At 45.7% G+C, this 16,064-nt stretch overlaps 1 protein-coding gene across 1 annotated transcript; it reads right to left on the minus strand.

The window, feature by feature from the left end:
- Positions 1-1,351: 1,351 nt before the first annotated feature.
- On the minus strand, positions 1,352-12,518 carry DND1 (DND microRNA-mediated repression inhibitor 1). The gene is made up of 5 exons (XM_075266427.1): positions 12,471-12,518; positions 5,908-6,031; positions 3,567-4,028; positions 1,629-2,021; positions 1,352-1,368 (listed from the first exon to the last, which is right to left on the minus strand). The coding sequence occupies exons 1-5, from the start codon at positions 12,516-12,518 to the stop codon at positions 1,352-1,354; spliced, it is 1,044 nt and encodes a 347-aa protein (XP_075122528.1).
- Positions 12,519-16,064: the final 3,546 nt, after the last annotated feature.

The raw sequence follows: 16,064 nt of genomic DNA on the forward strand, positions 1-16,064 counted from the left end.
CACAGGTGCCAGAGGTGGCACTCCGCCCCCTCCGTGGAGCAAATTGTACTGTGTTGGGTCCTCCGTGGAGCAAATTGTACTGTGTTGGGTCCTCCGTGGAGCAAATTGTACTGTGTTGGGTCCTCCGTGGAGCAAATTGTACTGTGTTGGGTCCTCCGTGGAGCAAATTGTACTGTGTTGGGTCCTCCGTGGAGCAAATTGTACTGTGTTGGGTCCTCCGTGGAGCATATTGTACTGTGTTGGGTCCATTGTGGAGCATATTGTACTGTGTTGTGTCCATTGTGGAGCATATTGTACTGTGTTGTGTCCATTGTGGAGCATATTGTACTGTGTTGTGTCCATTGTGGAGCATATTGTACTGTGTTGTGTCCATTGTGGAGCATATTGTACTGTGTTGTGTCCATTGTGGAGAAGATCGGACTGTGGAGGCCACTGTGGGGCAGATTGGACTGTGTGGGGGCCCTTTCACCATTTATATCACACAGTATCTGAATTATACCAGACATTTGATATTACTACAGATCATAATACCATTGGTCACTATAAAACAGATCTGTGCAAGGTAAATGAACATAAATTGTTCAAAAATATGCCAAATGTAGTACAAAGTTGTTTGCATCGTTAACATCTCTGTAAAGCCCCATTCACACAACCGTATTTTGTGGGTCCGTAACTGCCCATAATTGTGGATCCGCACAATATTAAGGTTAAATTGCAGTGTTGGCACTTTGTGATAAGTTAGAGGGTTTTGGGTTGCAGTTTGGGCACTCGGTCACTATAAGGTTCACCATCACTGGTATAGAGTAAAGATAGTCAAGTCATTTGCTTTCAAAACCTTTATAAAATCTTTAAGTTACTTATTTCCATAAAATATTAAACATCTTAAAACAAAAAGTTTGCTACTCCAAGGCTCTTGGTCAGTGCTCAGGGACGACACACCACGTGCCAAACAAAACATACAAAAAATAAAAAAAAATTAAACAAAAAGTGCAAAACTAACTCACTAAAAGTGCCAACAATAAACATGATAATATAAAATATTGTAGGGTATGTGATAAGGCCAGTCCAAAAGGTGAACGGAAATCCAAGTGCAGCGTGTGGTGTAACCAGGACATACACATACGGGATTGTGGAGACCGATTGTTACCAGGCTGGGGGATGTTACCCCAATGGTATACAGACGTGAGGGGGTGCAGTGTCAATGAGCAGCGACTGGCCCTTGTTCAGGACAATAACTTTACATTCATAGTGAGCTAAAAAGAGGATGATCTCTCGGTATACAAACATCGGCGGCCTAAAAAAAAAAACCATTAAAAAAAAAAAAAAGCAGAGTCTTCCGTGGTAAAGCCCGCTAGTCTGCAATGTACCCTGAAAGACAAAAAAACCAGAACGGTATAAGTATAATTTAGGAAATCCCACAGACACCATTACAGTCTAGACCCTGGTGGTTGCACCTAATTTAAGTTAAGGTGTCCACTTGGTCATAAATTACTTGCCAACTTTGGTGGGGCCGACATCATCAAGACCACTTTGGAGGAATCTTTATATTCAAGACCTTATTTCTCCATTTTAGGGACTTCACTTTTCTTCCCCAGACCCATAAGACCACAATAATCCCAGACACTCACCCAGTTCCTTAAGAATCTGCAAGGCCACCATCTCCTTGGCCTGCTGGTACTTGTCCGTCGGGATTAGCTTGTCGCCCGCAAGCCAACAATACCCCGTGAAGGGTACAGGACGCATCGGGATCTGCACCCAGTACCTAAACCTCAGCCATCCATGTGTGCCGAGGGTCAAGAACTTAATATGGTAAAGCGGCTGTCCAAGCTTCATATTGTCACACAAGAGTTGCAGGCATTGGACAGCACTGGGTGTCAATTTCTCTTGTGCGACCTCAGCCGCTGGTGTCATTTTCGGAGGTAAGAAACTTGGTTTCGCCATGGTGGCAACTTGCAGTTTCTGTCTTACTGACGGCTGAAGCCAATCTACGGTGAAGGGATAGCCACATATGACCTGGACACCTGTTGAAAAGCAAAGAGTCCATTAAAGACTAGAACCATGGGTGGTCTAGGGCAGGGCCTGTAATAGGGTCATGGAGAGTCCTCCAAAGCATGAACTGCAGGTTGGGTATCAAGTGCTAAAGATTACCCTATCCCCTATGATGTTAGGATGGTAAAAGGAGAACTATACCTTAGAAGTGGTGGAAGTCCACTGTATAAACCAGTAAAACATGTTTAAGACAAAGCCTCCATGTATAGAGAAGAAGCCAAAAAGCACTGCAAGCCAGGGTGGAAACCTCATGTAATGGCCACATTTCTGCAGCCTAGAGAAAATCTTACACCACCTCTGGCCATTTGCATTTGTTAGTAGGCTCCATTCACCTACCCTGATGCCATTGGAATTTTTTCTCTAGCCCCACCATTCCTGAGAAATCAGTGGGTGCTTTGTTGTTGGGTGGGAGGTCTCTAGTTGGAAGAGCTCATCAGGTGGGTGGTCCCAGAAAGTCACATTAGCATCCTGGCTGCTCCAATTTGACAGTCTGGGACCACCCATCTGGCAACATGCTCCAACCAGAAAAGCCCTAATATATTGCTCGCTTAACTGCACCAATTTCTCAGGAACGGTGGGGAAAAAATTCCAACTACACTAGAATAAGTGGAGTAGGGAGTAGAAAGGTGGAGTTGGTGAAAGATACTCTACATACGTGGCAAGGTTAATCAACTTTGTCAACGTCCTTACCCCATAACTCATTGCCATACACAGGGGCATGTGCTTTCGGAGGGGATGGAGGGTTTAAGCCACTGCTTTAAGAACTTTCTAAGCTGGTTCAACACATGCCCAATTCTTCATTCCAATCCCCATGATGCCTACCATTGGGGAAAGCATTAGGACAGCCAACCCCCACATCACATTAGGCCAACACCCATCTACTGTTTATAGCCACCTCTATACATGGTGCGTGCCCCCAAGTGGCTTTGGCTTCCTAATCAAACACTTTGGACACATCTACTCCCAAGAAGTGGAAGTATTCTCCTGGGCAGGATGTCTCTATAAGACGTATGATGGCTTCAGCAAGGCATTCTGTATATTTTACCTTTATACTGTCTGTATTAAAATTCTCAATCTCCAACGTCTCCGCTCGCAGCCGTTCAATAGGAACCGCCATGGTTTACTGATTGGTCCTGGGGCGATCACACAGGGGCACAGCTCGATACAGCGGTTATCAGAGCCCTGACTAGGTGTGACCATGACAGATTGTTATCTGCTCGATATGGCGTTCCTACTGAATGACCAGAGACCTTGAAACGAATACATAAAGTACAACTTCTCGAGGAGAACCTTTATTTACAGGGACAAAAACGCCACTTTATGGGCAATTCTGGAAGATCAGACCAATTCCAGATGTTGTGTCTGAAGTAGGGGCAAAGCCAATACGGTCAAGGGGTGAAGATCTTAAAGGGCTTGTCCAGGATACAGGGATGCACTGGGAGGACAATACACCCATATTTTGCCCAGACAACCTCTTTAATCCAAGACGTCTTAAAGGTAAAAAAATCCATTCCAACCTTCACACAGACGCTTCTTTGCCAAGGCGGCGGTCCTGTGGGAGATGTACTTGACCACAGCCATGTTTTTGGAGTTTGCAGTGGGGCTGGCATAGAGAGATACAGTATGTATACCAGTTGTGGACTCTTCCAGGATCTTCACTATGGCATCTTTCTCCAAAAACCCCGGTAGGCCGTCCAGTGTAATCTCGCTCTTCTCGGTGCTCCGGCACACCGTTATCTTACAGCCTGGCTTGATTTCAAAACCGGCAAGTTGGACAATGGCTTGCTCTGCGAAGTGTTTAGAGGAATAGCGTGCATAGGCAAAGCCACGGTTGAGGCCACTGAAGGTCATCATTAAGCGAAATTCATACAACTTTCCAACAGATTGGAAGAGAGGGATCAAGGTGTCTTCATAGATCTCTTGGGGAAGGTTGCCGATAAAAACTTCAGACCCAAGTGGAGGGACATCTCCAACCCACCCTGGCAAAAACAAAATAAAGATGTCACTCAAACCCTTCTTTCCATTGTACCACTGTCTTGCCACACCAAGTTAAAGGGGAAGTCTATCTGGGATAGTCTTTTGTTAGAGGTTCTCCAGCTATCAACTGTGCCATGTCCTCCACTGCAAGAAGTTTAAGGGATTTCACCGAACAAACCACCAAGACTTCGATTTTTGACTGGATAGTTGGTTTTTACAAGTGGGAGCTTTTTTTCAGCAGCAGTAACATCCGACACCTTTGGAAGGTGGAGTAGACACAAATAGACAGACCAATGGATGAGAAAAGAACTGCGCTTGCTCCAGATCCATTGATTCAACACGTTCTTTTATTATAGTTCTTAATAAACAAGTGTATTAAGAACCATAATAAAAGAATGTGTTGAATCTACGGATCTGGAGCAAGCGCAGTTCTTTTCTCATCCATTGGTCTGTCTATTTGTGGCCACTGCAAGAAGTGGCACTCCATTTTGGTTAAAGTGAGTCTTAAAAGAATCCAACAACATTCAGGCTACGTGACCTGAACTAATCAGTTTCCCCCTTGTGATTTCTTGCATCTGCTACCGAGATCACCATTTTTTGTCTAAGTGCATCATCATCAATTAAAGGGAGTGGCACTGGTACCCAGAATATCAACCCCACAGGTTTGTTTGAAGGTGTAAGTTAGTCCCCATACATAGGAGTAGTAGTAGGCAATACACCTAACATTACAGAGTATGACCGTGGGTCTCCCTATTTGTAGAGTATATTGGTGTTTTTGCATATCAGGGACGAGTCATTTTGTTTTGTCTGAACATGTTTGATCCAAGTCTCTACCAGCAGTTTTTACCTGCTCTTCAGTAGCATATACCATAGCTGAAGTTACACCTCTGTATATTTGTACAGTGTAATTGCATAAGGCCTGGTTGACATCTGCGTTCAGTAGTCTCCCCCCCCCCCCCCCCCCCATTTTACAATAATACCCTAAATACCCATGCTCAGTTCCCCTGCTACTCTTTGGGTCCTGTCTTCCTCGACTTCAATCCCACGCTGGCGCAGTACCAGGGGAACAGTAGCAGGGAAACTGATCATACTCAGTTCCCCTGCTACTGTGCGTGATTACAAGCAATGATGCCAGAAGAAGAAGATGAGGAAGACCAGAGGACATCACTGCAAGAAGAAAGAAGATGTAGGTGTGGCTAAAGATGACGTCGGACCGTGCATGCCCACCCAGCGTGCACGATACATTATGATTATATTCTTTTATAGGGTATTATTTTAAAACAGGGGGTAGTTTAATATAACATTAGCAATGCCTGAATGGCCTTTTTAAAGGCTATTCACACATATGTGGGGCTCTATCAGCACGATTTTGCTGATAGAGCCCCTTTAAGGGGGACCCATTGCAGACTCCCCGAAAGGACTACCAAACACAGATGTGGAATCTGCTTCAAAATTTGCAAACAGAAACTTCTCCCATTCATTTGAATAGGAGTCACTCGCAGTTTTTTCCCCCACTCGCGATTTTTTTCAGCTAGCGGAAAAGCTATGCGACATGCCCCATCTTTACGTGGATTCTGCAGCTGAGTGAGCCGCGGGGGTCTGCAGACACTAACGAACATACAAAACTATACTTGCCCATCTTTGTCCCCTGCTGGTGGGGGCACTAAACTTTACACACCAATGTTTTATAGACTTCTCTGCGATGGGAGTTCACTTTTTGCAAATCATCAAGTGAAGTCCACAGCGAAATCTGTTCATAAAACACAGCCAGCCAGATTCCAGTCTCGTGTGGACATAGCCTTAGTAAGAAGTCCGCATCTAGAATTTTTAAAAACCACAAAATATTTTTGGACCCACATAAAACAGTGTATATAGGTTTACCTGGAGGAGGGCCGCCATATATCCTTTGTCCATTGATTTGGTTCAGTTCAATATCTGCGCCCAATACCCACTGAACAAGTTCATCCTTCTTCTTACTGTTTATGGAGTTGAGCCAAGCCTGTGGCTGAAACAGAACAAAAATTAAAAAAAAAATTGGTATTACAATGGCTGGCACAGGCCGCACTGTACAAGTCACCAATTAGCGTGTGCTACACTGAAGATGCCATTAGGAAACAAAATCCGTTTAAAGGGATCCTATCATTGGATACCCTTTTCTTCTGACTAACATGTAGGAATAGCCTTAAGAAAGGCTCTTCTCCTACCTTTAGAGGTCTTCTCCGCGCCGCCGTTCAGTAGAGGTTTGGGTTTTCTTTGGTATGCAAATGAGTTCTCTCGCAGCACTGGGGGCAGGCCCAGCACTCAAACAAATCAAAAGTTCTAAACAGTCATTTTTTTCATGTGCACTGACCCTTAGGGTGCGTTCACACAGAGGAAAATGGCACAATTTGGTGTAGAATCCGCATCAGATTCAGCGCTGGGGAAAAAAAAAAAAAAGCCTCCCATTGACTTCAATGGGTTCCAAGAAAAAGAAACCCATTGAAGACTCAGCGCTGAATCTGACATGGATTCTACACCAAACTCTGAATGCATCCCTTAGATGCCTCCGTTTTTTGTGAGCAGAACAAGATCCAGGGATGGTATCCATTAGCATGATATCCAGGAAAGAATTCATAGTGCCCAGACCTATTACACTTTCTACAGCCTGTAATAAAAATACCGTATATAGTCGAGTATAAGCCAAATTTTTCAGCCCAGTTTTTGTGCTGAAAAAGCCCCCCTCGGCTTATACTCGAGTCAGCAAAAATAATTTTTTTGTTTGTTTTTCAGGGGGGGGGGGGGGTCTATGACCAGCAGCAGTATCAATGTATAGAATCTCCCATAAAATTGTGGAAAAAAAAAAAAAAAGTTTTAAAAAAAGTAAGAAAATTAAAAGTTGTAAATACCTTATTTCCCTAGAATAGACAAAAGTAGAAAATGACTGACACACATACACATTAGGTCTCCCTGTGTCTGACAGTGCCCGGTCTACTGAATATAGGGGATCTGCAGTGCTCCTGTTCCGTCAGGAAGGGGTTAATAGGAGCACTGCAGATCCCCTATAGTCAGCCAGGCTGGCCAGTCCTCAAGCTCAGGGAAGGTGCAGACAGACAACCAAAACACCCCCTCCCCTTCCCCAGCATCTACTGCACCCAAAAACTACGACCATTTTAATTTTTGAAATTTCCCAGTAGCTGCTGCATTTCACCCCTCGGCTTATACTCGAGTCAATAAGTTTTCCCTGTTTTTTGTGGTAAAATTAGGGGCCTGGGCTTATATTCGGGTCGGCTTATACTCGAGTATATACCGTAAGTGGATTCTACAATAGACTGCAAAATATTAGTTTAAATATAAAAAGGTTTAAAAAGTTACCGTATATACTAGAGTATAAGCCGACCTGAATATAAGCCGACCCCCATAATTTTACCACAAAAAAAACTGGGAAAACTTATTGACTCGAGTATAAGCCGAGGGGGGCTTTTTCAGCACAAAAACTGCTTAAAAATTCAGCTTATACTCTGAGTATTTCAAGTCACTCCCACCCCCCTAATGACAAAACACCACCCACACAACATATGCATACCAACTATAGAAATGCTTGGGGGAGCCAAGTGTCAGACACTGTTTTGCATACTGTAAAAAAAAATTTTTTAAATATATATATTAATGCTGCAAGAGAACTCTCTCCAGCGCCGACTCCATCTTAATCAGGAACGGCCTCTTCATTCTCTTCTTCCAGTCTTCATCTTCTTACTTCTAGGCCTTGGGCAGAGCAGACTGCGCATGCCCACAGGACCCGAGAAAATGGCCGCTTACAATACTATGCAAGCGGCCATTTTCTCATGGCCTATGGGCATGTGCAGTCTGCTATGCCCAAGGCCGGAGGCCTTAGAAGTTAAACGCCACCGCTGGAAGAAGAGGCTGAAGATGACGCTGCTGAAGAGGAGGAGGCTGCGCTGGAGAGAGTTCTCTGGCAGCATTGGGGCCGCCCCTAGTGCTGCAAGAGAGCTAATTTACATACTGACAAGAACCGGGATTGTAAGCAAATGGCAGCACGATGAAGACAACGAAAGGTTCTTAAGGCTACTCCGACGTGGTACTTAGAAAAAAATGTCACATGAATGATAGGATCCCTTTAAAGTAATTAAAATATCAAAGTTTCCAAAATTGTACAAATAAAAACCTATAGCTTGAAACAAAAAATAAATAAAATGACAGCCGAAACCCTATAGGGGCCACATGTAAACACTGTTTTAGCGGACAAGCTGTCATTCAGCTCCTCCAGCAGACTCAAACATTGGACATCTCCGTGTAATTGTGTACAGGATGCCACTGCCATCTTCCTAAATCCTCACTCAAGGGAACGTACAGACATCATTGGGAAGTGGCTGCCAACACATCGGTCAGGCAACAACGGTCTCTCCACTATAACAAGTATACAGAGGAGGTGCGGGCACTTTATGGCGATTTACCTTTCTATAAAAGACCAGTAAAATCATTACAATCCTTGTGTCCCACCAGTCCTAGAGCATTACTTTGCATTGTCCAGCTAGCTTCCTTTTCTCATAAATTGGGAATAAGTAAATAAGGCAGATTAACCCCTAGGATCCCATGGTCAATAGCTATAACATCTAGGGGGTCCAGGGGGCCACAGCCTCCTCACTGCCTATGCATAGTTCCCATAAGAACTCATGTGTGATGTGCATACTATGTATTGCAGGCTATTGCACCAGGGATCAAGATCCCACAATCAAGTCCTCTTATGGGACAAAAAAATTATATATATATATATATATATATATATATATATATATATATATATATATATATATATATATATATATATATATATATATATATATTCGTGGCAAATGAAAGTACAACTCCTCACGCAAGGAATAAGCCCTCACACAGCTAGGTGGAAAAAAAAAAAAAAGTCCCACGCCATAGAAGGTTCCTGAATTCGTGGTCAGATCCATTGGTAACTGATCAAAACTAAAGATGACACCACTAAGATGGACAGAGGAGCCTCCTAAGCAGAGCTCCCAATCCCTCGGGGTCTAACAAGTTCCTGCACCCTGCTCCCTATTGAGACATCACCTTTGTCACCTCCATTGAGATCTCACCCAGCCAATGCCCTACTCTGTATGACCAGCAACCACCCCAAACCTACTGCATGTGAATGGGACCCTCTCCTTTCTGGAGTGCTTGTGGCTCGGCCAGTCCCAGATTATGCCCTTACATTTCTTTTGAAAGCCAAGCATTAATCTATAGGAAGCCATCAATGGGGGCGTATATGTATATTCCTTACCCAGGACATGCAAAGAGTGGTCACAATGCAGGAAGAATAAATATAGATGGGAGGGGGGGGGGGGGTACACCACAGGAAAAATATAAATAGGCGGAGTTCACAATAGGGAAACAAAAAAAAAAAAAAAAGTTATTTACAGATAGATGGGGGGGATTTAAAAAAAAAAGCTGGGGTGTCACAGCCATAGTAATCTGGATTTTGGCAGGACCAGGCCAGCTGCAGCAGGATGTGCCCCCCCCCTCCCAGTTACTGCCCCCCCTATGACCTGCCCTGAGTGTTACAATGTATCATGTATTTCCAATCCTCAAATCAAACACTTCCTCTCCATCCCATGTGCCCCTCCCCCACACACTGCCACCTGACAACCCTGAAGAATACAAGAGATGGTAGAACTACAAATCCCAACAGAGCCAGTGAAAGAGACCCCTGACCCCCCCCCCCCCCCCATACACTACAGGGAACCCCCCACCCCATGGAGTCTTTGGCCCCATACACCCCAGGGAACCCCCTGACTCCAGGGGACCTCCGACCTCCTGCCCCATACACCTCAGGGGACCCCCCTGCCCTATACACCCCAGGGGACCTCCCCCCACCCTATACACCCCAGGGGACCCCCATACACCCCCTGCCTCCTCTCCCGGGATCCCCGCCCCATCTGCTAACACTACACGGTGCATCAAAATCTGCAACGTATATAACGGCAGGGCAGTTTTCCATGCGATTTTTTTATGATTTATAAATCGCACTTTACTTCTCACCTTGTCTCACCCGCAGAATCAGAAGGTTCTACCTAAAGTCGCATCAAAACTGCGCGGTGTGCACGCACTCTAGCCCACACACGCGATGTATAACCCGCACTCCTAGGATACCGCACTAGGCAAGTCCAGCTACACTACAACTCCTAGTAGGAGAGAACCGCATGCTGAGGCTTGTAGTCCCTCCACAGCTTACAAACCGCACCCCGCCATAGGGAAAATAGCAAAATATTGCAAAAATAACTAAAAAGCACCAAAAATACCAAATAACGCCACAACCTGCCCCCTACCTCTAACTCCGCAGTCCGGGGTCCCCTCCTGTGGTTCATGGCTTGTGTCCTTCTTCTATAGTCGCAAAGGCCGAATGAGGGAGAAGCCGGAGAGCTGCAGGTTATATAGACTCCCAAATACCAGAAGCTTCTGCGCCCCGGCCAATCCCCGGGGGCCCCACCTGTCTGATCACAGGGGAGGATGATGGGAGTTGTGGTGTGTATTGTAATGACATCAGGGATAGGTAGGGGGCAGGTGATCAGGGGGAGATATAGGGGTGCAGGTGATCAGGGGGAGATATAAGGGGGCAGGGGATCAGGGCTAGATATAGGGGTGCAGGTGATTAGGGCTAGATATAGGGGTGCAGGTGATCAGGGGGAGATATAGGGGATCAGGGGGAGATATAAGGGGGCAGGGGATAAGGGCTAGATATGGGGGTGCAGGTGATCAGGGGGAGATATAAGGGGGCAGGGGATCAGGGCTAGATATAGGGGTGCAGGTGATTAGGGCTAGATATAGGGGTGCAGGTGATCAGGGGGAGATATAGGGGATCAGGGGGAGATATAAGGGGGCAGGGGATAAGGGCTAGATATGGGGGTGCAGGTGATCAGGGGGAGATATAAGGGGGCAGGGGATCAGGGCTAGATATAGGGGTGCAGGTGATTAGGGCTAGATATAGGGGTGCAGGTGATCAGGGCTAGATATAGGGGTGCAGGTGATCAGGGCTAGATACAGGGGTGCAGGTGATCAGGGCTAGATATAGGGGTGCAGGTGATCAGGGGGAGATATAGGGGTGCAGGTGATCAGGGCTAGATATAGGGGTGCAGGTGATCAGGGCTAGATATAGGGGTGCAGGTGATCAGGGCTAGATATGGTGGCAGGTGATCAGGGCTAGATATAGGGGTGCAGGTGATCAAGGCTAGATATGGTGGCAGGTGAACTAAGCTAGTTATGAGGGGGAAAGTGATCAGGGCTAGATATGGGGGGCAGGTGATCAAGGCAGATGATAAGTGCTAGATTTATAGGGGCTCCTGTACACACGGGGTAGATCTGCTGCATTAGGCTAGGGCGACTTTGCTTGTGACTCCTGTGAACCAAAGATTGTTGTGTCGCCCTGTGACTCCTTCACCAATATGGAAGTCACATTGCAACTCCAAGAATGCCGCAACCATGAATTCAAGTCAAACAATGCTTGATTCTTTTGTGACGTGAAGTCGCAGTTGCAGCAGACTAGTGAGATTCTAGTCACTGATATTAGTTATTGGAGTTGTAGGGTGACCCAGCCATGTTTTGTCATGCAGCAGGTAGCCTTATGTAAACTGATCACCAGTGGATTGTTTGCAACGTGAAGCTGCAGCCACAACACCCTCAGAGTCTCAGAACACCTCCACTCACATTAGTGAGAAATCGCAGGGCGACATGGCAGTCTTAGGTCTTGCAACCAGAGTCGTGGCAAAAGTCGCCATGCAGCCCTAGCCTTATGCAAGTTCATTTGCTATATTTTGGCCGCAACCCCCGTTGCCCTTCATCTCACTAATGTAAGTGAATGGCGGCCTAGGGGGTGCAGGACAGAAAACAGCCATGTACTGAACAGGTGACTGATGGGTTTTTATGTATTTGTTTTTTCGTTGTTCTCTTAAATGACATTCTGCGCTTTTGGGAAATTTTTTTAAAAACCTCAGACAACTCAGTTACGGTTTACATGGTGTGTTTTTGTTCAACAACATATAGAAAAATGCCATATCTGCCTCAAAATCCTGACCAAAAAAACAGCTCCCATTGAAATCAATGGGAGCCGGTCAGGTGTTTTTTCCGGGAGCCGGAACAAACCGACTCCCGGAAGAAGAAGCGAGGTGCTCATTCTTCAGGCCTATTTGCCTAAAGATTCAGCCTGAAGACCCCTCCCTCCTGACTAGGTCCATTCAATGGGCGTAACCTGGAGCAGAGTGTGGGACTGGATGTTGGTGCAGTGCATCGGCATTCAGTCGCAGCTACCCGTATTTTGGACCGGAACTCAGGTTCCGGTCCAAAAACTCTGTGTGAACTTATCCTTAAGGGGTTTTCTAGTCAACCTAGAAACCCAGAGAGAGCTCAGGTTAGAGTAAAATAAAAAAAGAAGAGCTACTCACCTGCCCCCAGTCCTCCATTACGATATCCGGTTCCTGGTTCCATCCCATGCCCACACTGGCCAGTCCAGATGGTAGACAGCTCAGGAGACCAATCACTGTCCTCAGTGGTCACATGCGGAGTACCGGTGACCTATTAGCAACTGCTGCGACCGGTGGCAGTGGTCACCTGAGCCATTTCACTTTCCGGAAAGCCAGTATGGGCACAGGCTGGAATGGGGAACCCAACACTGCAATAGAGGACCAGGGGCATGTGAGTATCCCTTCCTTTTCTATTTTACTCAACCCCAGCCACCCTGTCTTTTCCAGTTTGCAAAAAACCCAGATTCCAAGGCTCGACGTGTCAGACATCCCACAGCAGATTGGCGTATGGCAAAAAAACAGCCAAAAAATCTAGTTTTCAATGCAGCTTTCAGCCATGTTTTTATAGAAATAATCCCAACATTGACAACTAAATTGCTGACACATAAAAGAAAGTCAACGTGCAGTTGGATTGAGCAGATTGGTAAATCATACGAGCCAAACACCAATATTTTGGGCCAACACAAATCTGAGGTGCAGGGCCGAGCCTTATGTTGCTCCATTCAATGTCTACGGGGTTGACGGAGGTGATCACCTAAAATAACCGCATCCTAAGATAGTTTCTCAGCTGTAATTCGGGTGCAGAATGGGCTTGTATATCACTAGTGCGACTGGTTTAGAATTTTTAGGTTTTTTTTTGAAGGATAATAAAGCAAACTTGTATGTATAATGGAGATGATAAGGATTGTATATCAAGGTCTAGGACAGCAGTCAGAAGAGTAAACAAGAGAAGCAAATTCAGACAAGACTTATCCTATACTGATATAAGATGTTGGATAAGGTGTCACTGGGTAGAGATCTATGGGCTCCCCCCACAGTGTTTACACAAGGCCAGCTGCTCCTCTGACTGATAGCATGGCACCTTTCTTAAAGAGGAAAGACGTCCATCTCAAGAAAATCAGTGAAATATCATCTACTAGAATGTGGTGATGGTGGATTCATTGTGCGGGATCAAAAAGGGGTCGGGACGTCTTTCTAGAACAGAAATAGGTTACAGGTTATGGGTTTTAGATCTTTGTAGACAATTTGATCAAGTGTTTATACTGTTGGATTGGACCTGATGGACCTGAGTCTTCTTCCATCCTGGTATTATGTCAGGTGAGGTTCACATTTGAGTTTGAAGACTCCTCTGCAGATTCCACTTAAACTGGTCAAGGAGGACTTTTCTCTCTGCCGGGTCACCGCTTTGTAAGCGTACAGGGTCTCGGTCTTTCGGGTCCCAATGCGGATCCGAATGATGGAGACCCAAATGCTAGTGTAAGCCTAGCGTAGGGGCAATAAAACTACGGTAAAGGATTTGTCCAAGGGTTAATATTGAAGGCCTGTCCTTAGGGTAGCTTATTAATATCAGATAGGTGCGGGTGCAAGACCTGCCACTGTCTACTTCTGGCTCGAAAAATAGTGACCAAGTGGTTAGGCTACATACACATGACCATGGTGGTCTTTACTGACCGCAAATACTGATCTGCAATCTGCAAAAAACCTATCAGCGTGTCATCCACGATCACGGATATACAAAAAGTTTGTGCCACAAATGTGGTCAGGAATAGGACATGCTGCATAATTTGTGGTCCTTGTATAAGGTTCAGACACACAACCGTAAAACCTATGGTTGTATGCATGAGACTTCAGGCTTAGGCCTTGATCACATCTGCGTCGGTAATTTGTTCGGGGGAGTTCACATGGGGACCCCCCTGAACGGAATACCAAAAGCATTGACAAGCGGTGTGCAGTGAAAGCACACGAACCCCATAGACTATAATGGGGTCTGTGTGCTTACCGTGCGGTGCCCACATGGAACATACGGACAGAAAAGTAGTTCATGATCTACTTTCCTGTCCACATGACTCGTGCGGAAAACACACAGACCCCATTATAGTCTATGGGGTCCATGTGCTTTCACTGCACACCGCTTGCCAATGCGTTTGGTAGTCCGTTCAGGGGATCCCCATACGGACTCCTCTGAACGGATTACCAACGCAGATGTGAACGAGGCCTCTATCAGGCCCCTATTGCTCCTGCACTGATGGGTTCTTATTGGAGCCAAAAGTGTTAACTGTTAAGGCTAGTTCACACATAAATTACGTGTGGCTTATTTTGGTCTGGAAAAAAAAAAACGCTTCCTAATTAGAAAGCGGTTTTTGGACCTTGCCGTGTTTTTTGGAGCGGTTTTTGGTAAAAAACGCTTCAAAAAACGCCAGGCGGTTTTCCCCTCCCTTAAAGTGAATGGCCGCAAAAAAAAAAGCCTCATGGTTTCGGTCACTTTTTTTTTTGCAAAAAAAAAAAAACTAGGCTTTATGCAAAAAAAAAATCTAGGCGTTTTCCACCTCCCATTCACTTCTATTGCCTTTCCTCAGGCCTGAAGAAAGGTCATGTCGCTTTTTTTTCTGCTAGCAGTCTCCATAGACCACCATTGTATGGAGGTGGATTTTGAGGCGAAATCCGCCATCAGAATCAGCCTCCATAGCCCTGTGTGAACTAGCCCAATAGTACTAGGCAACATTGATATTAAAGAGTAAAAGGCCTAAAAACAAGTGAAAGGCCGGGGCCACATGGGCAGTAATCGCAACGGGTTAACCTCCATGAGAAAGATGGTAGTGACATACCGCAGCAGCATAGTGGATGGTATTTGTAAAAATCTCTGCCACATGCTGTGGCTAAAACCCGCAGCGCTAAGTGATCCGTGCTGCAGATTTTCAACCCGCAGCATGGTAACAGTTGCCGCAGCTTTCCTTTGCATTTACAGACGTATAGAGAATTCTGCAGGTGCGCCGCAGCCAAAACAACCCATTATCTAGTGGATTTTGTGGTGATGGATTGGAGGAAAACACATGACTAGAGATAAGCGAACACTGTTCGGATCAGCCGATCCGAACAGCACGCACCCACAGAAATGAATGGAAGCACCTGTGAAGCTGACTTTGCCGGCGGGCGGCCGGCGTCACAGGTGCTTCCATTCATTTCTATGGGTGCGTGCTGTTCGGATCGGATGATCCGAACAGTGTTCGCTCATCTCTACACATGACCAAATTTCCCAGTATGTGTACTGTGTGTCCACAACTAAACAGCGGTGAACCCCATGCTTTTTTTTTCATTTACCAAGTCCCCAAAAATTACTATAATTTATTCAGTACATTATGAGTACCCCTAAATCATTCCAATGAAAATACAACCCATCGAACAAAAAACAGGACCTCATATGGTTACAGGGATAGAATGTGAAAGGTTATGGCTCTTGGAATGTAGTCATGAATAAACGATAAAATATTGGGGGGAATTTACTATTCCCGCTACACCAGAAACAGGCGCGGATAGGAATGGTTGCGGCACATCTCATGGGCTTTTTTTGCACCAAAGTTGCGCCGCTTCCCTTTTTCTGGTCCCTCTTGCTACTTCTTATAATGGGGCAGTGGAACAGGACGGAGAAAAAATCGGGCTGGGGTGGGGACAACCAGCCTGACACATTTAGGGTAAGTTCAGATGGGGTTTTTTGGACCGGAACCTGAAGTGGAGGCC

The sequence above is a fragment of the Leptodactylus fuscus genome, chromosome 2 (assembly GCF_031893055.1).
Source record: "Leptodactylus fuscus isolate aLepFus1 chromosome 2, aLepFus1.hap2, whole genome shotgun sequence".
Taxonomy (NCBI): Eukaryota; Metazoa; Chordata; class Amphibia; order Anura; family Leptodactylidae; genus Leptodactylus; species Leptodactylus fuscus.